We start from the raw sequence: 26,874 nt of genomic DNA, 5'->3' as shown, positions 1-26,874 counted from the left end.
GAACGCGAACATGTATTTGTTGTTTATGCTACGTATGCACGAGTGTACAAGGAGGGGGAAACATGAACGAATGAAGGCTCAAACATCGGAAGGATCAGAGAGCGCTCAGTGGTATGGGCGGTACTGCTTGGCGCCCGTCGCCTTCTTGGTCGGGTGGTCGCCCGCGCGCATGTAGCCCCGCTGCTCCGGCTTGTGCTGCGGCTTGGGCGTCGCCTTCTTGGCCGGAGCCTTCGACTTGGGCTTGTACTTGTGCTGCGCCTCGGCCATAGTCTCGGCCTTCTCCTGGCCCTTCGGTTTCGAGTTGTAAGCAGGGTGACTCGTGTGCGGCGCGGGGGTCGGAGCCTTGGTGCTCGGGGACTTCTGCTTGGGCTTGTACGGCGCCGGTGTCTTCTTGGCCGGCGGCTTCGGCGTGGACCTTTCGGTCGTGTAGGCCGAGTATGGAGACTTCGTGTGCGGGGCGACCGTGCCAGGGGGCTTCGAGGTGACGGGCTTCTTCGTCGCAGGTGGTTCAGTGCAGGGGGCCTTGGTGGTGCCAGGCGCAGAAGTGGGGTGCACGGTACTGGGAGGCGACGACGTCCTAGGAGGAGAGCTAGTGGCCGGCGGAGATCGGGTCCCAGGCGGTGAAGTCGTACTCGGAGGGTAAACTGTGCCTGGAGGCGAAGACATGCGTGGAGGATGAGTAGTTCCAGGAGGCTCAGTCGTGCTCGGAGGCTCAGTCGTGCTCGGAGGCTCAGTCGTGCCCGGAGGCTCAGTCGTGCTCGGAGGCTCAGTCGCGCTCGGAGGCTCAGTCGTGCTCGGAGGCGTGGTCGTTCCAGGAGGAGACGTCGTAGTCGGCGGCTCCGTGGTTCCAGGCGGCGAGGTCGTGCTCGGAGGCTCAGTCGTGCTCGGAGGCGTGGTCGTTCCAGGAGGAGACGTCGTGGTCGGCGGCTCCGTGGTTCCAGGCGGCTCAGTCGTGCTCGGAGGCTCAGTCGTGCTCGGAGGCGTGGTCGTTCCAGGAGGAGACGTCGTGGTCGGCGGCTCCGTGGTTCCAGGCGGCTCAGTCGTGCTCGGAGGCTCAGTCGTGCTCGGAGGCTCAGTCGTGCGGCGGCTCCGGAGGCTCGTGCTCGGAGTCGTGCTCAGTCGTGCTCTCAGGAGGCTCAGTCGTGCTCGGAGGCTCAGTCGTGCTCGGAGGCGTGGTCGTTCCAGGAGGAGACGTCGTGGTCGGCGGCTCCGTGGTTCCAGGCGGCAAGGTCGTGCTCGGAGGCTCAGTCGTGCTCGGAGGCTCAGTCGTGCTCGGAGGCGTGGTCGTTCCAGGAGGAGACGTCGTGGTCGGCGGCTCCGTGGTTCCAGGCGGCGAGGTCGTGCTCGGAGGCTCAGTCGTGCCCGGAGCCTCAGTCGTGCTCGGAGGCTCAGTCGTGCTCGGAGGCGTGGTCGTTCCAGGAGGAGACGTCGTGGTCGGCGGCTCCGTGGTTCCAGGCGGCAAGGTCGTGCTCGGAGGCTCAGTCGTGCTCGGAGGCTCAGTCGTGCTCGGAGGCTCAGTCGTGCTCGGAGGCTCAGTCGTGCTCGGAGGCGTGGTCGTTCCAGGAGGAGACGTCGTGGTCGGCGGCTCCGTGGTTCCAGGCGTGCTCGGAGGCTCAGTCGTGCTCGGAGGCTCAGTCGTGCTCGGAGGCTCAGTCGTGCTCGGAGGCTCAGTCGTGCTCGGAGGCGTGGTCGTTCCAGGAGGAGACGTCGTGGTCGGCGGCTCCGTGGTTCCAGGCGGCTCAGTCGTGCTCGGAGGCTCAGTCGTGCTCGGAGGCTCAGTCGTGCTCGGAGGCTCAGTCGTGCTCGGAGGCGTGGTCGTTCCAGGAGGAGACGTCGTGGTCGGCGGCTCCGTGGTTCCAGGCGGCGAGGTCGTGCTCGGAGGCTCAGTCGTGCTCGGAGGCTCAGTCGTGCTCGGAGGCGTGGTCGTTCCCGGAGGAGACGTCGTGGTCGGCGGCTCCGTGGTTCCAGGCGCGAGGCTCAGTCATGGTCGGAGGCTCAGTCGTGCTCGGAGGCGTGGTCGTTCCAGGAGGAGACGTCGTGGTCGGCGGCTCCGTGGTTCCAGGTGGCGAGGTCGTGCTCGGAGGCTCAGTCGTGCTAGGAGGCTCAGTCGTTCCAGGAGGAGACGTCGTGGTCGGCGGCTCCGCGGTTCCAGGCGGCTCAGTCGTGCTCGGAGGCTCAGTCGTGCTCGGAGGCGTGGTCGTTCCAGGAGGAGACGTCGTGGTCGGCGGCTCCGTGGTTCCAGGCGGCGAGGTCGTGCTCGGAGGCTCAGTCGTGCTCGGAGGCTCAGTCGTGCTCGGAGGCGTGGTCGTTCCAGAAGGAGACGTCGTGGTCGGCGGCTCCGTGGTTCCAGGCAGGTCGTGCTCGGAGGCTCAGTCGTGCTCGGAGGCTCAGTCGTGCTCGGAGGCGTGGTCGTTCCCGGAGGAGACGTCGTAGTCGGCGGCTCCGTGGTTCCAGGCGGCGAGGTCGTGCTCGGAGGCTCAGTCGTGCTCGGAGGCTCAGTCGTGCTCGGAGGCGTGGTCGTTCCAGGAGGAGACGTCGTGGTCGGCGGCTCCGTGGTTCCAGGCGGCGAGGTCGTGCTCGGAGGCTCAGTCGTGCTCGCGGAGGCTCAGTCGTGCTTGGAGGCGTGGTCGTTCCAGGAGGAGACGTCGTGGTCGGCGGCTCCGTGGTTCCAGGCGGCGAGGTCGTGCTCGGAGGCTCAGTCGTGCTCGGAGGCTCAGTCGTGCTCGGAGGCTCAGTCGTGCTCGGAGGCGTGGTCGTTCCAGGAGGAGACGTCGTGGTCGGCGGCTCCGTGGTTCCAGGCGGCGAGGTCGTGCTCGGAGGCTCAGTCGTGCTCGGAGGCTCAGTCGTGCTCGGAGGCGTGGTCGTTCCAGGAGGAGACGTCGTGGTCGGCGGCTCCGTGGTTCCAGGCGGCGGCTCAGGTCGTGCTCGGAGGCTCAGTCGTGCTCGGAGGCTCAGTCGTGCTCGGAGGCGTGGTCGTTCCAGGAGGAGACGTCGTGGTCGGCGGCTCCGTGGTTCCAGGCGGCGAGGTCGTGCTCGGAGGCTCAGTCGTGCTCGGAGGCTCAGTCGTGCTCGGAGGCTCAGTCGTGCTCGGAGGCGTGGTCGTTCCAGGAGGAGACGTCGTGGTCGGCGGCTCCGTGGTTCCAGGCAGTCGTGCTCGGAGGCTCAGTCGTGCTCGGAGGCTCAGTCGTGCTCGGAGGCGTGGTCGTTCCAGGAGGAGACGTCGTGGTCGGCGGCTCCGTGGTTCCAGGCGGCGAGGTCGTGCTCGGAGGCTCAGTCGTGCTCGGAGGCTCAGTCGTGCTCGGAGGCTCAGTCGTGCTCGGAGGCTCAGTCGTGCTCGGAGGCGTGGTCGTTCCAGGAGGAGACGTCGTGGTCGGCGGCTCCGTGGTTCCAGGCGGCGAGGTCGTGCTCGGAGGCTCAGTCGTGCTCGGAGGCTCAGTCGTGCTCGGAGGCTCAGTCGTGCTCGGAGGCGTGGTCGTTCCAGGAGGAGACGTCGTGGTCGGCGGCTCCGTGGTTCCAGGCGGCGAGGTCGTGCTCGGAGGCTCAGTCGTGCTCGGAGGCTCAGTCGTGCCCGGAGGCTCAGTCGTGCTCCAGGAGGAGACGTCGTGGTCGGCGGCTCAGTCGTGCTCGGAGGCTCAGTCGTGCTCGGAGGCTCAGTCGTGCTCGGAGGCGTGGTCGTTCCAGGAGGAGACGTCGTGGTCGGCGGCTCCGTGGTTCCAGGCGGCGAGGTCGTGCTCGGAGGCTCAGTCGTGCTCGGAGGCTCAGTCGTGCTCGGAGGCGTGGTCGTTCCAGGAGGAGACGTCGTGGTCGGCGGCTCCGTGGTTCCAGGCGGCGAGGTCGTGCTCGGAGGCTCAGTCGTGCTCGGAGGCTCAGTCGTGCTCGGAGGCTCAGTCGTGCTCGGAGGCGTGGTCGTTCCAGGAGGAGACGTCGTGGTCGGCGGCTCCGTGGTTCCAGGCGAGCTCAGTCGTGCTCGGAGGCTCAGTCGTGCTCGGAGGCTCAGTCGTGCTCGGAGGCGTGGTCGTTCCAGGAGGAGACGTCGTGGTCGGCGGCTCCGTGGTTCCAGGCGGCGAGGTCGTGCTCGGAGGCTCAGTCGTGCTCGGAGGCTCAGTCGTGCTCGGAGGCTCAGTCGTGCTCGGAGGCTCAGTCGTGCTCGGAGGCGTGGTCGTTCCAGGAGGAGACGTCGTGGTCGGCGGCTCCGTGGTTCCAGTCGTGCTCGGAGGCTCAGTCGTGCTCGGAGGCTCAGTCGTGCTCGGAGGCGTGGTCGTTCCAGGAGGAGACGTCGTGGTCGGCGGCTCCGTGGTTCCAGGCGCAGTCGTGCTCGGAGGCTCAGTCGTGCTCGGAGGCTCAGTCGTGCTCGGAGGCTCAGTCGTGCTCGGAGGCGTGGTCGTTCCAGGAGGAGACGTCGTGGTCGGCGGCTCCGTGGTTCCAGTCGTGCCCGGAGGCTCAGTCGTGCTCGGAGGCTCAGTCATGCTCGGAGGCTCAGTCGTGCTCGGAGGCGTGGTCGTTCCAGGAGGAGACGTCGTGGTCGGCGGCTCCGTGGTTCCAGGTGGCGAGGTCGTGCTCGGAGGCTCAGTCGTGCTCGGAGGCTCAGTCGTGCTCGGAGGCTCAGTCGTGCTCGGAGGCGTGGTCGTTCCAGGAGGAGACGTCGTGGTCGGCGGCTCAGTCGTGCTCGGAGGCTCAGTCGTGCTCGGAGGCTCAGTCGTGCTCGGAGGCGTGGTCGTTCCAGGAGGAGACGTCGTGGTCGGCGGCTCCGTGGTTCCAGGCGGCTCAGTCGTGCTCGGAGGCTCAGTCGTGCTCGGAGGCTCAGTCGTGCTCGGAGGCGTGGTCGTTCCAGGAGGAGACGTCGTGGTCGGCGGCTCCGTGGTTCCAGGCGGCGAGGTCGTGCTCGGAGGCTCAGTCGTGCTCGGAGGCGTGGTCGTTCCAGGAGGAGACGTCGTGGTCGGCGGCTCAGTCGTGCTCGGAGGCTCAGTCGTGCTCGGAGGCGTGGTCGTTCCAGGAGGAGACGTCGTGGTCGGCGGCTCAGTCGTGCTCGGAGGCTCAGTCGTGCTCGGAGGCTGAGTCGTGCTCGGAGGCTCAGTCGTGCTCGGAGGCGTGGTCGTTCCAGGAGGAGACGTCGTGGTCGGCGGCTCCGTGGTTCCAGGCGGCTCAGTCGTGCTCGGAGGCTCAGTCGTGCTCGGAGGCTCAGTCGTGCCCGGAGGCGTGGTCGTTCCAGGAGGAGACGTCGTGGTCGGCGGCTCAGTCGTGCTCGGAGGCTCAGTCGTGCTCGGAGGCGTGGTCGTTCCAGGAGGAGACGTCGTGGTCGGCGGCTCCGTGGTTCCAGGCGGCGAGGTCGTGCTCGGAGGCTCAGTCGTGCTCGGAGGCTCAGTCGTGCTCGGAGGCTCAGTCGTGCTCGGAGGCGTGGTCGTTCCAGGAGGAGACGTCGTGGTCGGCGGCTCCGTGGTTCCAGGCGGTCGTGCTCGGAGGCTCAGTCGTCCTCGGAGGCTCAGTCGTGCTCGGAGGCTCAGTCGTGCTCGGAGGCGTGGTCGTTCCAGGAGGAGACGTCGTGGTCGGCGGCTCCGTGGTTCCAGGCGGCGAGGTCGTGCTCGGAGGCTCAGTCGTGCTCGGAGGCTCAGTCGTGCTCGGAGGCGTGGTCGTTCCAGGAGGAGACGTCGTGGTCGGCGGCTCCGTGGTTCCAGGCGGCTCAGTCGTGCTCGGAGGCTCAGTCGTGCTCGGAGGCTCAGTCGTGCTCGGAGGCGTGGTCGTTCCAGGAGGAGACGTCGTGGTCGGCGGCTCCGTGGTTCCAGGCGGCGAGGTCGTGCTCGGAGGCTCAGTCGTGCTCGGAGGCTCAGTCGTGCTCGGAGGCGTGGTCGTTCCAGGAGGAGACGTCGTGGTCGGCGGCTCCGTGGTTCCAGGCGGCAGGTCGTGCTCGGAGGCTCAGTCGTGCTCGGAGGCTCAGTCGTGCTCGGAGGCTCAGTCGTGCTCGGAGGCGTGGCCGTTCCAGGAGGAGACGTTGTGGTCGGCGGCTCCGTGGATCCAGGCGGCTCAGTCGTGCTCGGAGGCTCAGTCGTGCTCGGAGGCGTGGTCGTTCCAGGAGGAGACGTCGTGGTCGGCGGCTCCGTGGTTCCAGGCGGCTCAGTCGTGCTTGGAGGCGTGGTCGTTCCAGGAGGAGACGTCGTGGTCGGCGGCTCAGTCGTGCTCGGAGGCTCAGTCGTGCTCGGAGGCTCAGTCGTGCTCGGAGGCTCAGTCGTGCTCGGAGGCGTGGTCGTTCCAGGAGGAGACGTCGTGGTCGGCGGCTCCGTGGTTCCAGGCGGCGAGGTCGTGCTCGGAGGCTCAGTCGTGCTCGGAGGCTCAGTCGTGCTCGGAGGCTCAGTCGTGCTCGGAGGCTCAGTCGTGCTCGGAGGCGTGGTCGTTCCAGGAGGAGACGTCGTGGTCGGCGGCTCCGTGGTTCCAGGCGGCGAGGTCGTGCTCGGAGGCTCAGTCGTGCTCGGAGGCTCAGTCGTGCTCGGAGGCGTGGTCGTTCCAGGAGGAGACGTCGTGGTCGGCGGCTCAGTCGTGCTCGGAGGCTCAGTCGTGCCCGGAGGCTCAGTCGTGCTCGGAGGCGTGGTCGTTCCAGGAGGAGACGTCGTGGTCGGCGGCTCCGTGGTTCCAGGCGGCTCAGTCGTGCTCGGAGGCTCAGTCGTGCTCGGAGGCTCAGTCGTGCTCGGAGGCTCAGTCGTTCCAGGAGGAGACGTCGTGGTCGGCGGCTCCGTGGTTCCAGGCGGCGAGGTCGTGCTCGGAGGCTCCGTCGTGCTCGGAGGCTCAGTCGTGCTCGGAGGCGTGGTCGTTCCAGGAGGAGACGTCGTGGTCGGCGGCTCCGTGGTTCCAGGCGCGAGCTCAGTCGTGCTCGGAGGCTCAGTCGTGCTCGGAGGCTCAGTCGTGCTCGGAGGCGTGGTCGTTCCAGGAGGAGACGTCGTGGTCGGCGGCTCCGTGGTTCCAGGCGGCTCAGTCGTGCTCGGAGGCTCAGTCGTGCTCGGAGGCTCAGTCGTGCTCGGAGGCGTGGTCGTTCCAGGAGGAGACGTCGTGGTCGGCGGCTCCGTGGTTCCAGGCGAGGTCGTGCTCGGAGGCTCAGTCGTGCTCGGAGGCTCAGTCGTGCTCGGAGGCGTGGTCGTTCCAGGAGGAGACGTCGTGGTCGGCGGCTCCGTGGTTCCAGGCGGCTCGGAGGCTCAGTCGTGCTCGGAGGCTCAGTCGTGCTCGGAGGCTCAGTCGTGCTCGGAGGCTCAGTCGTGCTCGGAGGCGTGGTCGTTCCAGGAGGAGACGTCGTGGTCGGCGGCTCCGTGGTTCCAGGCGGCTCAGTCGTGTGCTCGGAGGCTCAGTCGTGCTCGGAGGCTCAGTCGTGCTCGGAGGCGTGGTCGTTCCAGGAGGAGACGTCGTGGTCGGCGGCTCCGTGGTTCCAGGCGGCTCAGTCGTGCTCGGAGGCTCAGTCGTGCTCGGAGGCTCAGTCGTGCTCGGAGGCGTGGTCGTTCCAGGAGGAGACGTCGTGGTCGGCGGCTCCGTGGTTCCAGGCGCAGCTCAGTCGTGCTCGGAGGCTCAGTCGTGCTCGGAGGCTCAGTCGTGCTCGGAGGCTCAGTCGTGCTCGGAGGCGTGGTCGTTCCAGGAGGAGACGTCGTGGTCGGCGGCTCCGTGGTTCCAGGCGGCGAGTCGTGCTCGGAGGCTCAGTCGTGCTCGGAGGCTCAGTCGTGCTCGGAGGCGTGGTCGTTCCAGGAGGAGACGTCGTGGTCGGCGGCTCCGTGGTTCCAGGCGGCTCGGAGGCTCGTGCTCGGAGGCTCAGTCGTGCTCGGAGGCGTGGTCGTTCCAGGAGGAGACGTCGTGGTCGGCGGCTCCGTGGTTCCAGGCGGCTCAGTCGTGCTCGGAGGCTCAGTCGTGCTCGGAGGCTCAGTCGTGCTCGGAGGCGTGGTCGTTCCAGGAGGAGACGTCGTGGTCGGCGGCTCCGTGGTTCCAGGCGGCTCAGTCGTGCTCGGAGGCTCAGTCGTGCTCGGAGGCTCAGTCGTGCTCGGAGGCGTGGTCGTTCCAGGAGGAGACGTCGTGGTCGGCGGCTCCGTGGTTCCAGGCGGCTCAGTCGTGCTCGGAGGCTCAGTCGTGCCCGGAGGCTCAGTCGTGCTCGGAGGCGTGGTCGTTCCAGGAGGAGACGTCGTGGTCGGCGGCTCCGTGGTTCAGGCGAGGTCGTGCTCGGAGGCTCAGTCGTGCTCGGAGGCTCAGTCGTGCTCGGAGGCGTGGTCGTTCCAGGAGGAGACGTCGTGGTCGGCGGCTCCGTGGTTCCAGGCGGCTCAGTCGTGCTCGGAGGCTCAGTCGTGCTCGGAGGCTCAGTCGTGCTCGGAGGCGTGGTCGTTCCAGGAGGAGACGTCGTGGTCGGCGGCTCCGTGGTTCCAGGCGTCGAGTCGTGCTCGGAGGCTCAGTCGTGCTCGGAGGCTCAGTCGTGCTCGGAGGCGTGGTCGTTCCAGGAGGAGACGTCGTGGTCGGCGGCTCCGTGGTTCCAGGAGTCGAGGTCGTGCTCGGAGGCTCAGTCGTGCTCGGAGGCTCAGTCGTGCTCGGAGGCGTGGTCGTTCCAGGAGGAGACGTCGTGGTCGGCGGCTCCGTGGTTCCAGTCGTGCTCGGAGGCTCAGTCGTGCTCGGAGGCTCAGTCGTGCTCGGAGGCGTGGTCGTTCCAGGAGGAGACGTCGTGGTCGGCGGCTCAGTCATGCTCGGAGGCTCAGTCGTGCTCGGAGGCGTGGTCGTTCCAGGAGAGACGTCGTGGTCGGCAGCTCAGTCGTGCTCGGAGGCTCAGTCGTGCTCGGAGGCTCAGTCGTGCTCGGAGGCGTGGTCGTTCCAGGAGGAGACGTCGTGGTCGGCGTCGTGCTCGGAGGCTCAGTCGTGCTCGGAGGCGTCACTCAGTCGTGCTCGGAGGCTCAGTCGTGCTCGGAGGCTCAGTCGTGCTCGGAGGCGTGGTCGTTCCAGGAGGAGACGTCGTGGTCGGCGGCTCCGTGGTTCCAGGCGAGGCTCAGTCGTGCTCGGAGGCTCAGTCGTTCCAGGAGGCGTCGTGCTCGGAGGCTCAGTCGTGGGAGGCCGTGGAGGCGTCGTGGTCGGCGGCTGAGGCTCAGTCGTTCCAGGAGGAGACGTCGTGGTCGGCGGCTCCGTGGTCAGTCGTGCAGGCGTGGTCGTTCCGGAGGCTCCGTCGTGAGGCCAGTCAGGACGTCGTGGAGGCTCCGTCGTGCTCGGAGGCGCGTGGTTCCGTGGTTCCAGGAGGAGGCTTCGTGTTGTTACCGGAGGCTCCGTCGTGGTTGCAGGAGGCGCTGTTGTTACCGGAGGCTCCGTCGTGACCGGGACCGTCGTGGTTGCAGGAGGCGCTGGAGGCTCCGTCGTGCTGTTGTTACCGGAGGCTCCGTCGTGACCGGGACCGTCGTGGTTGCAGGAGGCGCTGTTGTTACCGGAGGCTCCGTCGTGACCGGGACCGTCGTGGTTGCAGGAGGCGCTGTTGTTACCGGAGGCTCCGTCGTGACCGGGACCGTCGTGGTTGCAGGAGGCGCTGTTGTTACCGGAGGCTCCGTCGTGACCGGGACCGTCGTGGTTGCAGGAGGCGCTGTTGTTACCGGAGGCTCCGTCGTGACCGGGACCGTCGTGGTTGCAGGAGGCGCTGTTGTTACCGGAGGCTCCGTCGTGACCGGGACCGTCGTGGTTGCAGGAGGCGCTGTTGTTACCGGAGGCTCCGTCGTGACCGGGACCGTCGTGGTTGCAGGAGGCGCTGTTGTTACCGGAGGCTCCGTCGTGACCGGGACCGTCGTGGTTGCAGGAGGCGCTGTTGTTACCGGAGGCTCCGTCGTGACCGGGACCGTCGTGGTTGCAGGAGGCGCTGTTGTTACCGGAGGCTCCGTCGTGACCGGGACCGTCGTGGTTGCAGGAGGCGCTGTTGTTACCGGAGGCTCCGTCGTGACCGGGACCGTCGTGGTTGCAGGAGGCGCTGTTGTTACCGGAGGCTCCGTCGTGACCGGGACCGTCGTGGTTGCAGGAGGCGCTGTTGTTACCGGAGGCTCCGTCGTGACCGGGACCGTCGTGGTTGCAGGAGGCGCTGTTGTTACCGGAGGCTCCGTCGTGACCGGGACCGTCGTGGTTGCAGGAGGCGCTGTTGTTACCGGAGGCTCCGTCGTGACCGGGACCGTCGTGGTTGCAGGAGGCGCTGTTGTTACCGGAGGCTCCGTCGTGACCGGGACCGTCGTGGTTGCAGGAGGCGCTGTTGTTACCGGAGGCTCCGTCGTGACCGGGACCGTCGTGGTTGCAGGAGGCGCTGTTGTTACCGGAGGCTCCGTCGTGACCGGGACCGTCGTGGTTACCGGGGGTGCTGTTGTGACGGGGGCCGTCGTGGTCGTCGCTGGAGGCGCAGTCGTGACTGGGGCCGTCGTGGTTACCGGGGGTGCTGTTGTGACGGGGGCCGTCGTGGTCGTCGCTGGAGGCGCAGTCGTGACTGGGGCCGTCGTGGTTACCGGGGGTGCTGTTGTGACGGGGGCCGTCGTGGTCGTCGCTGGAGGCGCAGTCGTGACTGGGGCCGTCGTGGTTACCGGGGTGCTGTTGTGACGGGGGCCGTCGTGGTCGTCGCTGGAGGCGCAGTCGTGACTGGGGCCGTCGTGGTTACCGGGGGTGCTGTTGTGACGGGGGCCGTCGTGGTCGTCGCTGGAGGCGCAGTCGTGACTGGGGCCGTCGTGGTTACCGGGGGTGCTGTTGTGACGGGGGCCGTCGTGGTCGTCGCTGGAGGCGCAGTCGTGACTGGGGCCGTCGTGGTTACCGGGGGTGCTGTTGTGACGGGGGCCGTCGTGGTCGTCGCTGGAGGCGCAGTCGTGACTGGGGCCGTCGTGGTTACCGGGGGTGCTGTTGTGACGGGGGCCGTCGTGGTCGTCGCTGGAGGCGCAGTCGTGACTGGGGCCGTCGTGGTTACCGGGGGTGCTGTTGTGACGGGGGCCGTCGTGGTCGTCGCTGGAGGCGCAGTCGTGACTGGGGCCGTCGTGGTTACCGGGGGTGCTGTTGTGACGGGGGGAGCTGTCGTATGAGCGGCAGCAGCGAAGGCCATCTTCAGTTGTCTTTCGATCGTAGTGCGTCCCTGATTCTCAGGAAACACGCACCCCCATGTCGAGCGTGTTGTAATGGCACACTCCGCGTCCATCTTGGCCACGCAATTCGCACCGTCAAAAGTCTTCAACGTGGAATGGCACTCGGAGACCGCGACATCCCCCTTTCGTGGGCACGCCAGACCAAGTGGCATCGTTCCGGTGCCCGTGCACGGCTGGCCTCGACCGTCAGGGAGGGAGTAAATCGCGTCATCTTGGACCGAGACCAGCACTTCGGCGTTCGCGAGCCCGATGACGATGGTCGCGAGCGTGATCGCGATCCCCTGTCGCATTGCAGCCACTATCCCGACTTGAAACCCAAGGTGATGGAGTCTGAGGCGGGGAACAAATTGCGAAATGAGCTCGGAGCAGTAGTGCCCTCTTGTTGCCACGAAAGGCTCATGCAAGACGAAATGGCGGAAAAGGCGTGCTTCCAGCCTTTCCGGGAAAACGGTTTCCGCGGATTATATCGCCACACAGAAGCTTTTGTGCAGAGGGTTTATTTGTCTTGTAATCACTGGTTGGTGCCTGCCTCGATCGCGTGGAGCACGAAAGCGTGAAGGCGTTTGTCCCGAGTCGACATGCAGCCATGTTGGTACGCGCTAACTTAGCGTTTATTGGATTGGGCGGACCCATTACTCGCTGCTGACGCTAAGGTTGAAAAGTCTCATAGAGTTGATTAACTACTTCGTTTTGGAACTTGTCGTAAAATGCCACTGCAGACTGTTGCTGGAGTAATACCTACTGGCTGGACATCCAAAATCGCGCGCGTGCTCGCTCACCTCGACCGATTCTAAACACCTGCATTCGTACACGCAAGTCGGGAAAACGTGACCTGGAGCCCTTCATAGTGTAAAAGGAAACGGTACAGCACTTGGATGCCGTCAGCTCCACACATTTCGGTCACTAATTGGTAATGTGTTTCTAAGCTCGACAGCCTTATTGTGGTAGTGAGCGCTGCGCTGCATCGTGAAAAAATACCATAAAATGCTCAGCACAGCATTGACTTAATATCCACCGCGCAGTACCCACCCGCAGTCATTCATTCTGTCGTTTGGTATCAGAAGTGGGTTCAGTATCTCTCCATCGAAGATGGCTACTTGTCACCCTATTGCAGCGTCGGTTACGACGCGCCGACATGTATGTGCTAGACTAGCACTGCTAGTACTAGAAATACAGAAATCCGTAGATGTGCTGGTTGCTCCCATCCACCAGAAGATTAGGTTTTCCATGACATACATTTAAGTGCAATGGCACTAGATTGGGCTAGCTACCGCGGCCTACTGGAACTTTGGACCCCCCTGCCTACTTCATCCTCTCTCGATATACTTGCACGAGGAACACCGACACTCTCATCCAGATTAATGCATCGCCTCGACATGTATTACTGCGCCGCTCACTTCGTACCTAACGTTTTAAGCGAAAACAAAGCAAGTCCCAACGCAGCCGACTAACTCCCGAGTCTAAAGTGCGGTTTATCGAGCTGGACAGTAGCAGGGGGCTCTAGATGGCGGATCAGTGCACGGCGCCTTGATTTTACCAGGCGCGGAAGTGGGGGTGCACAGTGCTCAGCGGCTTGGTCGTTCCAGGCAGCTAGGTGGTTCGGCGGTTCGGTCGTACTCGGAGGCTCGGTCGTCCTTGGAGGTTCGATTATCGCAGCAGGCTCGGTCGAGCTCGGAAGGTCTACTCCTCCACTGGGAGTATCTATGGGCTAGGAAGATCGACCCCACATAGTAGATCGGGTAAACCCCCAACACCAGGAAGATCCGGTAAGCTAGTAATACCCCGGGTGTCGGGAAACACGCACCCCCACGTCGAGCGCGTTGTAATCGCACACTCCAATTCTACCTTGCCACGCAGTTTGTGTCATCGTAAGTCTCCAACAGGGAATGACAGTCGGAGACAGCGACATCTTCCTTTCGTGGACACACCAGACCGACCAAGTGGCCTCGTCCCGGTGCCCGTGCATGGCTGGCCACGGTCGTCGGGGAGCGAATAAACCGCGTCATACCAGAATCAGAATTGCGTTCGCAAGCCCAACGGCGACGGTCACGAGTGCGACAGCGGCCCCAAGTCGCATGGGAGACCTCGTTCCGTCAGGTTGTTGCTCCCCAACGACAACTGTATCCCGTCCACCAGACTACGCGACGCCCCCGACCAACCCAGCGCAGCGAAACACCGTCATCGAATGCGAACAAGAACATATATTTGTTGGTCTGCTTATATGCAAGGAGTATACAAGGAGGGAAAAAGGGATGGATAGGGGCTCAAAAGTGGGGATCTGCTACCTGCGGGAGCGCCGTCTACCGTCGACAGCGTCTCGGGAGGTGGATCAGATAGTCTCCGCTCAGTGGTATGGGCGGTACTGCTTGGCGCCCACCGTCTTCTTGGTCGGGTGGCCGCCCGCGCGCATGTAGCCCTCATGCTCCGGCTTGTGCTGCGGCTTGGGCGTCGCCTTCTTGGCCGGAGCCTTCGACTTGGGCTTGTACTTGTGCTGCGCCTCGGCCATAGTCTCGGCCTTCTCCTGGCCCTTCGGTTTCGAGTTGTAAGCAGGGTGACTCGTGTGCGGCGCGGGGGTCGGAGCCTTGGTGCTCGGAGACTTCTGCTTGGGCTTGTACGGCGCCGGTGTCTTCTTGGCCGGCGGCTTCGGCGTGGACCTTTCGGTCGTGTAGGCCGAGTATGGAGACTTCGTGTGCGGGGCGACCGTGACAGGGGGCTTCGAGGTGACGGGCTTCTTCGTCGCAGGTGGTTCAGTGCAGGGGGCCTTGGTGGTGCCAGGCGCAGAAGTGGGGTGCACGGTACTGGGAGGCGACGACGTCCTAGGAGGAGAGCTAGTGGCCGGCGGAGATCGGGTCCCAGGCGGTGAAGTCGTACTCGGAGGGTAAACTGTGCCTGGAGGCGAAGACGTGCGTGGAGGATGAGTAGTTCCAGGAGGAGACGTCGTGCAGGGCGGCTCGGTCGTTCCAGGCGGCGAAGTGGTTCTCGGAGGCTCGGTCGTTCCAGGCGGCGAAGTGGTTCTCGGCGGCTCGGTGGTTCCAGGCGGCGAAGTAGTTCTCGGCGGCTCGGTCGTTCCAGGCGGCGAAGTGGTTCTCGGCGGCTCGGTCGTTCCAGGCGGCGAAGTGGTTCTCGGCGGCTCGGTCGTTCCAGGCGGCGAAGTAGTTCTCGGCGGCTCGGTGGTTCCAGGCGGTGAAGTAGTTCTCGGAGGCTCGGTCGTTCCAGGCGGCGAAGTGGTTCTCGGCGGCTCGGTCGTTCCAGGCGGCGAAGTGGTTCTCGGCGGCTCGGTCGTTCCAGGCGGCGAAGTGGTTCTCGGCGGCTCGGTGGTTCCAGGCGGCGAAGTGGTTCTCGGCGGCTCGGTCGTTCCAGGCGGCGAAGTGGTTCTCGGCGGCTCGGTCGTTCCAGGCGGCGAAGTGGTTCTCGGCGGCTCGGTCGTTCCAGGCGGCGAAGTGGTTCTCGGCGGCTCGGTCGGTGGTTCCAGGCGGCGAAGTGGTTCTCGGCGGCTCGGTGGTTCCAGGCGGCGAAGTGGTTCTCGGCGGCTCGGTCGTTCCAGGCGGCGAAGTGGTTCTCGGCGGCTCGGTCGTTCCAGGCGGGGAAGTGGTTCTCGGCGGCTCGATCGTTCCAGGCGGCGAAGTGGTTCTCGGCGGCTCGGTCGTTCCAGGCGGCGAAGTGGTTCTCGGCGGCTCGGTCGTTCCAGGCGGCGAAGTGGTTCTCGGCGGCTCGGTCGTTCCAGGCGGCGAAGTGGTTCTCGGCGGCTCGGTCGTTCCAGGCGGCGAAGTGGTTCTCGGCGGCTCGGTCGTTCCAGGCGGCGAAGTGGTTCTCGGCGGCTCGGTCGTTCCAGGCGGCGAAGTGGTTCTCGGCGGCTCGGTCGTTCCAGGCGGCGAAGTGGTTCTCGGCGGCTCGGTCGTTCCAGGCGGCGAAGTGGTTCTCGGCGGCTCGGTCGTTCCAGGCGGCGAAGTGGTTCTCGGCGGCTCGGTCGTTCCAGGCGGCGAAGTGGTTCTCGGCGGCTCGGTCGTTCCAGGCGGCGAAGTGGTTCTCGGCGGCTCGGTCGTTCCAGGCGGCGAAGTGGTTCTCGGCGGCTCGGTCGTTCCAGGCGGCGAAGTGGTTCTCGGCGGCTCGGTGGTTCCAGGCGGCGAAGTGGTTCTCGGCGGCTCGGTGGTTCCAGGCGGCGAAGTGGTTCTCGGCGGCTCGGTGGTTCCAGGCGGCGAAGTGGTTCTCGGCGGCTCGGTGGTTCCAGGCGGCGAAGTGGTTCTCGGCGGCTCGGTCGTTCCAGGCGGCGAAGTGGTTCTCGGCGGCTCGGTCGTTCCAGGCGGCGAAGTGGTTCTCGGCGGCTCGGTCGTTCCAGGAGGCGACGTCGTGCTGGGCGGCTCGGTGGTTCCAGGCGGCGAAGTGGTTCTCGGCGGCTCGGTCGTTCCAGGCGGCGAAGTGGTTCTCGGCGGCTCGGTCGTTCCAGGCGGCGAAGTGGTTCTCGGCGGCTCGGTCGTTCCAGGCGGCGAAGTGGTTCTCGGCGGCTCGGTCGTTCCAGGCGGCGAAGTGGTTCTCGGCGGCTCGGTGGTTCCAGGCGGCGAAGTGGTTCTCGGCGGCTCGGTCGGTTCCAGGCGGCGAAGTGGTTCTCGGCGGCTCGGTGGTTCCAGGCGGCGAAGTGGTTCTCGGCGGCTCGGTCGTTCCAGGCGGCGAAGTGGTTCTCGGCGGCTCGGTCGTTCCAGGCGGCGAAGTGGTTCTCGGCGGCTCGGTCGTTCCAGGCGGCGAAGTGGTTCTCGGCGGCTCGGTCGTTCCAGGCGGCGAAGTAGTTCTCGGCGGCTCGGTGGTTCCAGGCGGCGAAGTAGTTCTCGGCGGCTCGGTCGTTCCAGGCGGCGAAGTGGTTCTCGGCGGCTCGGTGGTTCCAGGCGGCGAAGTGGTTCTCGGCGGCTCGGTGGTTCCAGGCGGCGAAGTGGTTCTCGGCGGCTCGGTCGTTCCAGGCGGGGAAGTGGTTCTCGGCGGCTCGGTCGTTCCAGGCGGCGAAGTGGTTCTCGGCGGCTCGGTCGTTCCAGGCGGCGAAGTGGTTCTCGGCGGCTCGGTCGTTCCAGGCGGCGAAGTGGTTCTCGGCGGCTCGGTCGTTCCAGGCGGCGAAGTGGTTCTCGGCGGCTCGGTCGTTCCAGGCGGCGAAGTGGTTCTCGGCGGCTCGGTCGTTCCAGGCGGCGAAGTGGTTCTCGGCGGCTCGGTCGTTCCAGGCGGCGAAGTGGTTCTCGGCGGCTCGGTCGTTCCAGGCGGCGAAGTGGTTCTCGGCGGCTCGGTCGTTCCAGGCGGCGAAGTGGTTCTCGGCGGCTCGGTCGTTCCAGGCGGCGAAGTGGTTCTCGGCGGCTCGGTCGTTCCAGGCGGCGAAGTGGTTCTCGGCGGCTCGGTCGTTCCAGGCGGCGAAGTGGTTCTCGGCGGCTCGGTCGTTCCAGGCGGCGAAGTGGTTCTCGGCGGCTCGGTCGTTCCAGGCGGCGAAGTGGTTCTCGGCGGCTCGGTCGTTCCAGGCGGCGAAGTGGTTCTCGGTGGCTCGGTCGTTCCAGGCGGCGAAGTGGTTCTCGGCGGCTCGGTCGTTCCAGGCGGCGAAGTGGTTCTCGGCGGCTCGGTCGTTCCAGGCGGGGAAGTGGTTCTCGGCGGCTCGGTGGTTCCAGGCGGTGAAGTAGTTCTCGGCGGCTCGGTCGTTCCAGGCGGCGAAGTGGTTCTCGGCGGCTCGGTCGTTCCAGGCGGTGAAGTAGTTCTCGGAGGCTCGGTCGTTCCAGGCGGCGAAGTGGTTCTCGGAGGCTCCGTCGTTCCAGGCGGCGAAGTGGTTCTCGGCGGCTCGGTCGTTCTAGGCGGCGAAGTGGTTCTCGGCGGCTCGGTCGTTCCAGGCGGCGAAGTGGTTCTCGGCGGCTCGGTCGTTCCAGGCGGCGAAGTGGTTCTCGGCGGCTCGGTCGTTCCAGGCGGCGAAGTGGTTCTCGGCGGCTCGGTCGTTCCAGGCGGCGAAGTGGTTCTCGGCGGCTCGGTCGTTCCAGGCGGCGAAGTGGTTCTCGGCGGCTCGGTCGTTCCAGGCGGCGAAGTGGTTCTCGGCGGCTCGGTCGTTCCAGGCGGGGAAGTGGTTCTCGGCGGCTCGATCGTTCCAGGCGGCGAAGTGGTTCTCGGCGGCTCGGTCGTTCCAGGCGGCGAAGTGGTTCTCGGCGGCTCGGTCGTTCCAGGCGGCGAAGTAGTTCTCGGCGGCTCGGTCGTTCCAGGCGGTGAAGTAGTTCTCGGAGGCTCTGTCGTTCCAGGCGGTGAAGTAGTTCTCGGCGGCTCGGTCGTTCCAGGCGGCGAAGTGGTTCTCGGAGGCTCCGTCGTTCCAGGCGGCGAAGTGGTTCTCGGCGGCTCGGTCGTTCCAGGCGGCGAAGTGGTTCTCGGCGGCTCGGTCGTTCCAGGCGGCGAAGTGGTTCTCGGCGGCTCGGTCGTTCCAGGCGGCGAAGTGGTTCTCGGCGGCTCGGTCGTTCCAGGCGGCGAAGTGGTTCTCGGCGGCTCGGTCGTTCCAGGCGGCGAAGTGGTTCTCGGCGGCTCGGTCGTTCCAGGCGGCGAAGTGGTTCTCGGCGGCTCGGTCGTTCCAGGCGGCGAAGTGGTTCTCGGCGGCTCGGTCGTTCCAGGCGGCGAAGTGGTTCTCGGCGGCTCGGTCGTTCCAGGCGGCGAAGTGGTTCTCGGCGGCTCGGTCGTTCCAGGCGGCGAAGTAGTTCTCGGCGGCTCGGTCGTTCCAGGCGGCGAAGTGGTTCTCGGCGGCTCGGTGGTTCCAGGCGGCGAAGTGGTTCTCGGCGGCTCGGTCGTTCCAGGCGGCGAAGTAGTTCTCGGCGGCTCGGTCGTTCCAGGCGGTGAAGTGGTTCTCGGCGGCTCGGTCGTTCCAGGCGGTGAAGTAGTTCTCGGCGGCTCGGTCGTTCCAGGCGGCGAAGTGGTTCTCGGCGGCTCGGTCGTTCCAGGCGGCGAAGTGGTTCTCGGCGGCTCGGTCGTTCCAGGCGGCGAAGTGGTTCTCGGCGGCTCGGTAGTTCCAGGCGGCGAAGTGGTTCTCGGCGGCTCGGTCGTTCCAGGCGGCGAAGTGGTTCTCGGCGGCTCGGTCGTTCCAGGCGGCGAAGTGGTTCTCGGCGGCTCGGTCGTTCCAGGCGGCGAAGTGGTTCTCGGCGGCTCGGTCGTTCCAGGCGGCGAAGTGGTTCTCGGCGGCTCGGTCGTTCCAGGCGGCGAAGTGGTTCTCGGCGGCTCCGTCGTTCCAGGCGGCGAAGTGGTTCTCGGCGGCTCGGTCGTTCCAGGCGGCGAAGTGGTTCTCGGCGGCTCGGTCGTTCCAGGCGGCGAAGTGGTTCTCGGCGGCTCGGTCGTTCCAGGCGGCGAAGTGGTTCTCGGAGGCTCGGTCGTTCCAGGCGGCGAAGTGGTTCTCGGCGGCTCGGTCGTTCCAGGCGGCGAAGTGGTTCTCGGCGGCTCGGTCGTTCCAGGCGGCGAAGTGGTTCTCGGCGGCTCGGTCGTTCCAGGCGGCGAAGTGGTTCTCGGCGGCTCGGTCGTTCCAGGCGGCGAAGTGGTTCTCGGCGGCTCGGTCGTTCCAGGCGGCGAAGTGGTTCTCGGCGGCTCGGTCGTTCCAGGCGGCGAAGTGGTTCTCGGCGGCTCGGTCGGTTCCAGGCGGCGAAGTGGTTCTCGGCGGCTCGGTGGTTCCAGGCGGCGAAGTGGTTCTCGGCGGCTCGGTCGTTCCAGGCGGCGAAGTGGTTCTCGGCGGCTCGGTCGTTCCAGGCGGCGAAGTGGTTCTCGGCGGCTCGGTCGTTCCAGGCGGCGAAGTGGTTCTCGGCGGCTCGGTGGTTCCAGGCGGCGAAGTAGTTCTCGGCGGCTCGGTCGTTCCAGGCGGCGAAGTGGTTCTCGGGGGCTCGGTGGTTCCAGGCGGCGAAGTGGTTCTCGGCGGCTCGGTGGTTCCAGGCGGCGAAGTGGTTCTCGGGGGCTCGGTCGTTCCAGGCGGCGAAGTAGTTCTCGGAGGCTCGGTCGTTCCAGGCGGCGAAGTGGTTCTCGGAGGCTCGGTGGTTCCAGGCGGCGAAGTGGTTCTCGGCGGCTCGGTGGTTCCAGGCGGCGAAGTGGTTCTCGGCGGCTCGGTCGTTCCAGGCGGCGAAGTGGTTCTCGGCGGCTCGGTCGTTCCAGGAGGAGACGTCGTGCTGGGCGGCTCGGTGGTTCCAGGCGGCGAAGTGGTTCTCGGCGGCTCGGTGGTTCCAGGCGGCGAAGTGGTTCTCGGCGGCTCGGTCGTTCCAGGAGGAGACGTCGTGCTGGGCGGCTCGGTGGTTCCAGGCGGCAAAGTGGTTCTCGGTGGCTCGGTCGTTCCAGGAGGAGACGTCGTGCTGGGCGGCTCGGTGGTTCCAGGCGGCGAAGTGGTTCTCGGCGGCTCGGTCGTTCCAGGAGGAGACGTCGTGCTGGGCGGCTCGGTGGTTCCAGGCGGCGAAGTGGTTCTCGGCGGCTCGGTCGTTCCAGGAGGAGACGTCGTGCTGGGCGGCTCGGTGGTTCCAGGCGGCGAAGCGGTTCTCGGCGGCTCGGTCGTTCCAGGAGGAGACGTCGTGCTGGGCGGCTCGGTGGTTCCAGGCGGCGAAGTGGTGCTCGGTCGTTCCAGGCGGCGAAGTGGTGCTCGGCGGCTCGGTCGTTGCAGGAGGAGACGTCGTCCTGGGCGGCTCGGTGGTTCCAGGCGGCGAAGTGGTTCTCGGCGGCTCGGTCGTTCCAGGAGGAGACGTCGTGCTGGGCGGCTCGGTGGTTCCAGGCGGCGAAGTGGTTCTCGGCGGCTCGGTCGTTCCAGGAGGAGACGTCGTGCTGGGCGGCTCGGTGGTTCCAGGCGGCAAAGTGGTTCTCGGTGGCTCGGTCGTTCCAGGAGGAGACGTCGTGCTGGGCGGCTCGGTGGTTCCAGGCGGCGAAGTGGTTCTCGGCGGCTCGGTCGTTCCAGGAGGCGACGTCGTGCTGGGCGGCTCGGTGGTTCCAGGCGGCGAAGTGGTTCTCGGCGGCTCGGTCGTTCCAGGAGGAGACGTCGTGCTGGGCGGCTCGGTGGTTCCAGGCGGCGAAGTGGTTCTCGGCGGCTCGGTCGTTCCAGGAGGAGACGTCGTGCTGGGCGGCTCGGTGGTTCCAGGCGGCGAAGTGGTTCTCGGGGGCTCGGTCGTTCCAGGAGGCGACGTCGTGCTGGGCGGCTCGGTGGTTCCAGGCGGCGAAGTGGTTCTCGGCGGCTCGGTCGTTCCAGGAGGAGACGTCGTGCTGGGCGGCTCGGTGGTTCTAGGCGGCAAAGTGGTTCTCGGTGGCTCGGTCGTTTCAGGAGGAGACGTCGTGCTGGGCGGCTCGGTGGTTCCAGGCGGCGAAGTGGTTCTCGGCGGCTCGGTCGTTCCAGGAGGAGACGTCGTGCTGGGCGGCTCGGTGGTTCCAGGCGGCGAAGTGGTTCTCGGCGGCTCGGTCGTTCCAGGAGGAGACGTCGTGCTGGGCGGCTCGGTGGTTCCAGGCGGCGAAGTGGTGCTCTCGGCGGCTCGGCGGCTCGTTCCAGGAGGAGACGTCGTGCTGGGCGGCTCGGTGGTTCCAGGCGGCGAAGTGGTTCTCGGCGGCTCGGTCGTTCCAGGAGGCGACGTCGTGCTGGGCGGCTCGGTCGTTCCAGGCGGCAAAGTGGTTCTCGGTGGCTCGGTCGTTCCAGGAGGAGACGTCGTGCTGGGCGGCTCGGTCGTTCCAGGCGGCGAAGTGGTTCTCGGCGGCTCGGTCGTTCCAGGAGGAGACGTCGTGCTGGGCGGCTCGGTCGTTCCAGGCGGCGAAGTAGTTCTCGGCGGCTCGGTCGTTCCAGGAGGAGACGTCGTGCTGGGCGGCTCGGTGGTTCCAGGAGGCGACGTCGTGCTGGGCGGCTCGGTCGTTCCAGGCGGCGAAGTGGTTCTCGGCGGCTCGGTCGTTCCAGGAGGAGACGTCGTGCTGGGCGGCTCGGTGGTTCCAGGCGGCGAAGTGGTGCTTGGCGTTCCAGGCGGCGAAGTGGTGCTCGGCGGCTCGGTCGTTCCAGGAGGAGACGTCGTGCTGGGCGGCTCGGTGGTTCCAGGCGGCGAAGTGGTTCTCGGCGGCTCGGTCGTTCCAGGTGGAGACGTCGTGCTGGGCGGCTCGGTGGTTCCAGGCGGCGAAGTGGTTCTCGGCGGCTCGGTCGTTCCAGGAGGAGACGTCGTGCTGGGCGGCTCGGTGGTTCCAGGCGGCGAAGTGGTGCTCGGCGGCTCTGTAGTCGTCGGCGGTGAGGTGGTGCTCGGTGGTTGGGTAGTTGGCACGGTAGTCGTCGGCGGTGCAGTAGTTGTCGGCGGTTGGGTAGTCGTCGGCGGTGAGGTGGTTGTCGGCGGCTCGGTAGTCGTCGGCGGTGAGGTGGTGCGCGGTGGTTGGGTAGTTGGCACGGTAGTCGTCGGCGGTGCAGTAGTTGTCGGCGGTTGGGTAGTCGTCGGCGGTGAGGTGGTTGTCGGCGGCTCGGTAGTCGTCGGCGGTGAGGTGGTGCGCGGTGGTTGGGTAGTTGGCACGGTAGTCGTCGGCGGTGCAGTAGTTGTCGGCGGTTGGGTAGTCGTCGGCGGTGAGGTGGTTGTCGGCGGCTCGGTAGTCGTCGGCGGTGAGGTGGTGCGCGGTGGTTGGGTAGTTGGCACGGTAGTCGTCGGCGGTGCAGTAGTTGTCGGCGGTTGGGTAGTCGTCGGCGGTGAGGTGGTTGTCGGCGGTTTGGTGGTCGTCGGCGGCTCCGTCGTCGTTACCGGTGGCTGTGTTGTTGTCGGTGGCTCCGTTGTTCCGGGTGGGGCTGTAGTTGTCGGTGGCTCAGTCGTAACTGGGGGCACCGTGGTTGCTGGTGGCCCAGTCGTAACAGGGGGTGCAGTTGTCGCTGGCGGTTGAGTCGTAACGTGGGGTGCCGTAGTTACTGGAGGAGACGTTGTTACTGGAGGCGCCGTCGTCACAGGGGGCGCTGTTGTCACGGGGGGTGCCGTGGTTACTGGAGGTGCTGTCGTCATTGGAGGCGCTGTTGTCGCGTGGGGTGCGGCAGCGAAGGCCATCTTCAGCCGTCTTTGCGTCGTAGCGACATCCCGTGTGTCAGGAAACACGCACCCCCATGTCGAGCGCGTAGTAATCGCACACACCGCGTCCACCTTGGCCACGCAGTTACCGGTAGTGCCGTCGAAGGTCTTCAGTGCAGGACAGCAGCCAGAGACAGCGACGTCCCCCTTTCGTGGACACGCTAGGCCAAGTGGCATCGGCCCGGTACCCTCGCAAGGTTGACCACGGTCGTCTCGGAGCTGGTAAATCGCGTCATCTTGCACCGGAATCCGGACTTCGGCAATTGCGAGTCCGGCGGCGACGGTCGCAAGTGCGATAGCGGTCCCGAGTCGCATTGCAGCCAGAATCCCGACTTGAAGCCCAAGTGATGGAGTCCGAGGCGGTGGCGAGCAAATTGCGGAATGAACTCGGAGCAGCACCGCGCGCTGTCCGTAGGCGACTATCCCAGCTGCCGCTTAGCCGCTTGCGCCGTTTTCCGCAAAATGCGTTTCGCGCGTCTAGTCTTGTCTTGGCTGGCGTGCCTCGAAAGGCCCTTGCAACATCTTGGAAATGACGGTGATGCGCCTCGAAAGGCTGGAGTGTGGTTTCCGTTTCAGGCAGGGTTCGCAGTAACGGCAATATATATTAACAATAGTAATATAATATTAAGATTAACAATAGTAATATAATATTAAGATAACATAAATCGACATACATATACTGATATCAGTAACATATTACTGAAAGATTTCCACTGATAATATTTTGATAGTAATAAATCGACCAATGTAATACTGAGTTCAGCCACACTTGTGCTTGCTACTAAAAATGCCAGACACTGCTTGTTCGTTAAGCATCAACGAAGACCCACCTATTAGGTGTCACCCTTGACGACTGAGGGCAGCAGCCTTAGCGGTGAGTAGTTCGTAGATCAGGCCAACGGGCAGCGCCTTGTCGTTATCCGAGTTGGTCACGTACACGGTACAACGTTGATCCCGAGTCGCCGAAGGTATGCCGCCACTTGATGCTGTACCGTTCTTGTTAGCTGCGTAGATTACAGCGCACATACGCGCCTTATTTGGCAGGTACAACCCAAAGAGAACCCCCCCGATGATGCAAACCTAGGTCAGGAGGAGCGATCAGGTGAGGCTAGCTCTATCGTCCTGTATGATCGTGGCCATGCTCCGAAATAAGCACCTAAATATCATAGCTTGCATGTGGGTTGCCCGCCCCGCACGATCGCTTTTCCGAGAGTACCTGCACCCACCTGACACCACTTTTCGGGACACGAATTTACCTGTTATTCATTTTTGCCGCAAAAATCGTAGACGGGTGGCCCAGACACCACCACACCCAAGACCGTGTAAGATGAGCACTTGTCCTCAAATTAATCACCAGCAGGGACTGGATTACCGCCTTGGCGCCGCTGTCGCTCGTCTCGCATGGAGCCGTACGGCCGCAGTCGAAAGATGCGTCTGCGTTAAAGTTCACGTCGCCGCGTACTGTGTGGTGCGCTCGAACTGTAACTGGTCAGTACAGCCGCGGAAATAGCGTAGTACCTCTTGTTATCCAAGTGCCGGAGAAATCTAGCCACCAGGCCGCATAGCTCTCGGCGAAATTGGAATGCCTGACTATCGTACTTTATTGTACGAAAATTATTAATATGCGTTGGTATAGTATCATTAATATGGGATTTATCGACCCAATATATTTAATAAAGTATATTATAATATGCTGTGCAATATTACTATTATGTAAACCCCGACGTTTGCGTTACTACGAATCAGGCTTTCCGGGAAACGGTTTCCACGATTATAACGTCACGGAAGCTTTTGTTCGCCAGGGTTGCAAGCCTACGGTTTACAAGTCTACTCGCCCACGAACGACCACGACCGAGGACTGTTACCGGACTCAACCACACTGAATATGAAAGACGTGAAAGGCGAGTCGAGCGTGCTGCCGCGCAACCTTTGCTATGGCTCGCGTCCATATTTTTTTCTGCTCTAGTCTGAAACAGTGGTGTTGAACAGTGTTGAGCTGGACTATTTTCTTTTTTCGAGATTTCTAACAGCGAATCAATCCATTAGTCACCAGCCTAACAGCAAAACCAAGGAAATTACCAACAGGTGCATGTGAACACCCAAACGTGGCAGCACCTCGGAAACAAATGATAGCTTAACACGCTGTATGGTTGAAAACGAGGCGATGTAGAACTCGTTTTGCCCACGGACGACAAGAACACGAGGCCAACACATTATTGTGGGCGCAAAGCGCTGATACTTTCAGAGCGTAAAGAGATCCACACACACCCGTAATAGAAACGATCCCAAACCCATGTTTTTGCAGTCCTAATGCCTTTTAGTCTTGCAACTAATGTGTGGTGCGAGTGCATCGAACGCAAAATTTAGTTAGCACACTCGCCTCCAACGTTGACTAGTAGTCTGTGTTGAGTGCCAGCGCCACGCCCTGCAGCACCCAGTGCGATGCGTGCTCGGTCGAATACAAGTCCGCTTCGAAGACGAGGCCCACCCCCATGGCGTTACGCCGAGACTGGGTGACGTACACTGGGGTACGAAACGTGTTCTGCAGCTTGAGGCGACTGGCCTCGATGGGGATAACCTGGAGAATGGGTAGCTCTTCCACGAGCTGCTTGGGTCTTTGCGGCGCGAGGCACCCACGCTCGAGGTCCCAGGACGCGCCTTCGAGGAAGAGCCCCTTGATAAAGCATCCACTGTCATCCTTAACACCGTCGAGAGCGGGAAGCTGCGAGTCCTGCGTGTAGCTCGTGACGCGCGTGTACAGCGTTGATTTGTCCAGCGGCCAGTTCTTGGCTCGACACGTTGCTTGCACCAGCGCGGTGAGGTATGACTCGGGGATGCCCAGCCCGGACAGCCACATGACTCGCGGGTCGCCATTTGACACCCAGTCCATGTACTGCTTGAAGCGCTTGGTGAAATGCTCCATCCAGCTTCCAAGGGGCTTGTCTGTCTTGGGGCACAATGAACGCCACAGGTTGGGCAGGAAGCCGTCGTAGAGGGCATTGCCCACAGCGTCCAGCTCATCGCTCATACCGATTTCACCCACGAGCGCCTTCTGGAGATCTCCGAGCGACACGCGCATTCGAGCAGTGAGTAAGTTCCAGCGGTCGAGTTCCTGTAGCAGCACAACTTGCGTTGGTGTGGGTATCAGTCCCAGTTTCTTGCGGATCTGGTCCACGTCGACAGGCTCCGGTACTTTCGACTGAATGTCGCTAGCGACGTTACCAATGTGGTCCTCCCGCGACACACCCGCTCCAGATTGAGCCGACCTCGGCTGCAGCGAGATCAAGTCCTTCCACACACTCTTCGACATATTTGTATAGTATCCGATCTCGGCGTTCGGGTGGAGGCCGAACACCGCGGGGCTGTTGGTCAATGGCAGCGTTTCGACGGTGGACACATAGTCTTCGAGTTGCAGTGCTAGCGGGCTGGAGCTACCATCCAACACGCCGGGAAGTACGTAGTCGAAACCCGAACGACTGAAGTAGAAACGCTGGCAGTCGTCGAACAGGAAGTCCCCCATGTACTCGGATAGATAAGTTGTAAGAATGCGTCGGTCGTAGTCGTCACTGACACGACCACCGTACATTGCATCGCCAATGAGGTACTTGAGCGAGCCCCAGGGTAGCTGCTCGTCGTGGTCTTCGTACGCCTTGTAGAGATAGAGACTCAGCAATTTTCTTGAGATAGTAAAGTCGGACTCGTTGAAGTCGTAGCTCACGTTCCACCCAATCTTGCCGTACTTGCGTCGTTCTAACACCACAGCGTGTAGGAAGCACAACACATAGACCACTGACCGGAACGCAGCATGCGGACACTCCTCAAGCATGGTTTGATCCAGCTTCGAGTAGAGGCTCCGCATATTCTGTTTGAGGCCATCGGGTGGTTCCGTGACAACCTTGAGCGAGCGCTGCAGAATACCAAGAGGGAATCGATCGGTGGGCTCAGTGGTGAGCCATAGTCGGAAGTCTTTATGAGGCTTGGTCATAGCCAGCAGCATTTTCTCCAATGTCCTCAGCCAGCTTGCGAGCAGGTGGCAGTTCTGCAGCAGCACCCAGTGTCCTCGAGTAGCTCCAGACTCCAGCATTTGCTCAGCCAGGGGCCCCTGACCTTGACCGAGCGCCAAGAACTTGAACCGATGCCCTGAAAACCCATATTCATCGCCCAAAGTCTGGATGTCGCTCTGCGGATCTGCACCCGGACTCAAGATGCAAACGATCGGCGATGTAGCTGCACTCTGGCTGTAAATGCGCGCGTAGTCCAGCACCGGAGGCTGGACAAACTTTTCTCCCATTACTGCCATCACGAACAGCTTCATGGCGTTGTACACGCGGTCTTGTCGAAAGCAGCGGAAGACGAGCAGCTTTTGCAAGCTGGACAGTTTATCTGAATATCCACACGGCAGATCTGCGAGCTCGGGGGCCTCCAGGTCGTACCAAGCCTTCCACTCACTCGTCTTCTTGGCGAAGTCCGACATCAACGAGCCAAAAACACCAGCGCCTCCTTCTCCTTCGCCTTCACCTAATTTACTGAGGCAAAGCAGGTCTTTCCACCCTGCACCCGATACCCATGTAATGTCCTCAGGCTTTGGCTGGGAAGCGGCGTCTAGAGACGTATCTCCCTTCAGGAAAAAGTCGAGCTCCGCGCGGTTGAGATCACCTGATGCACTCAAAATCATACACGTCATCTGGAACGAAAACATGAGTTTGTGTCGCTCGAAGATGCCTGTGCACGTGTAGTCGTACATCATCTCCGTAATCGACTGCACCATGAAGCGCAAA

At 64.2% G+C, this 26,874-nt stretch overlaps 3 protein-coding genes across 4 annotated transcripts; 1 reads left to right on the top strand and 2 right to left on the bottom strand.

Moving 5' to 3' along the window:
* Nucleotides 1-105: 105 nt before the first annotated feature.
* IUM83_09572 (uncharacterized protein) lies at nucleotides 106-22,332 on the bottom strand (the record flags this gene model as incomplete). Of its 2 annotated transcripts, XM_067934019.1 has the most annotated exons (3): nucleotides 13,432-13,741; nucleotides 22,128-22,204; nucleotides 22,285-22,332. In XM_067934019.1, 3 exons carry the CDS (start codon nucleotides 22,330-22,332, stop codon nucleotides 13,432-13,434), a joined length of 435 nt encoding a protein of 144 aa, XP_067796963.1. The 2 variants fall into 2 exon arrangements, with proteins under 2 accessions (XP_067796964.1, XP_067796963.1); XM_067934020.1 differs by lacking the exons at nucleotides 13,432-13,741; nucleotides 22,128-22,204; nucleotides 22,285-22,332 and adding exons at nucleotides 106-489; nucleotides 561-617.
* On the top strand, nucleotides 665-10,557 carry IUM83_09573 (Collagen alpha-1(IV) chain; the record flags this gene model as incomplete). The annotated part of the gene is made up of 8 exons (XM_067934021.1): nucleotides 665-668; nucleotides 735-1,078; nucleotides 1,132-2,286; nucleotides 2,355-2,918; nucleotides 2,983-3,960; nucleotides 4,025-8,174; nucleotides 8,239-9,247; nucleotides 9,330-10,557. 8 exons carry the CDS (start codon nucleotides 665-667, stop codon nucleotides 10,555-10,557), a joined length of 9,432 nt encoding a protein of 3,143 aa, XP_067796962.1.
* Nucleotides 22,333-24,488: 2,156 nt separating the features above from the next.
* Nucleotides 24,489-26,864, bottom strand: IUM83_09571 (Dynein heavy chain; the record flags this gene model as incomplete). Its single annotated transcript, XM_067934018.1, has 3 exons — nucleotides 24,489-26,062; nucleotides 26,291-26,334; nucleotides 26,530-26,864. The coding sequence occupies 3 exons, from the start codon at nucleotides 26,862-26,864 to the stop codon at nucleotides 24,489-24,491; spliced, it is 1,953 nt and encodes a 650-aa protein (XP_067796960.1).
* Between the last annotated feature and the right edge of the window lie 10 nt (nucleotides 26,865-26,874).

This window comes from Phytophthora cinnamomi (assembly GCF_018691715.1).
Source record: "Phytophthora cinnamomi strain GKB4 chromosome Unknown Contig15, whole genome shotgun sequence".
NCBI classification, from domain to species: domain Eukaryota; phylum Oomycota; class Peronosporomycetes; order Peronosporales; family Peronosporaceae; genus Phytophthora; species Phytophthora cinnamomi.
Note: the sequence above shows the minus strand (reverse complement) of the source record. Positions and strands in the feature narration are given on the sequence as shown.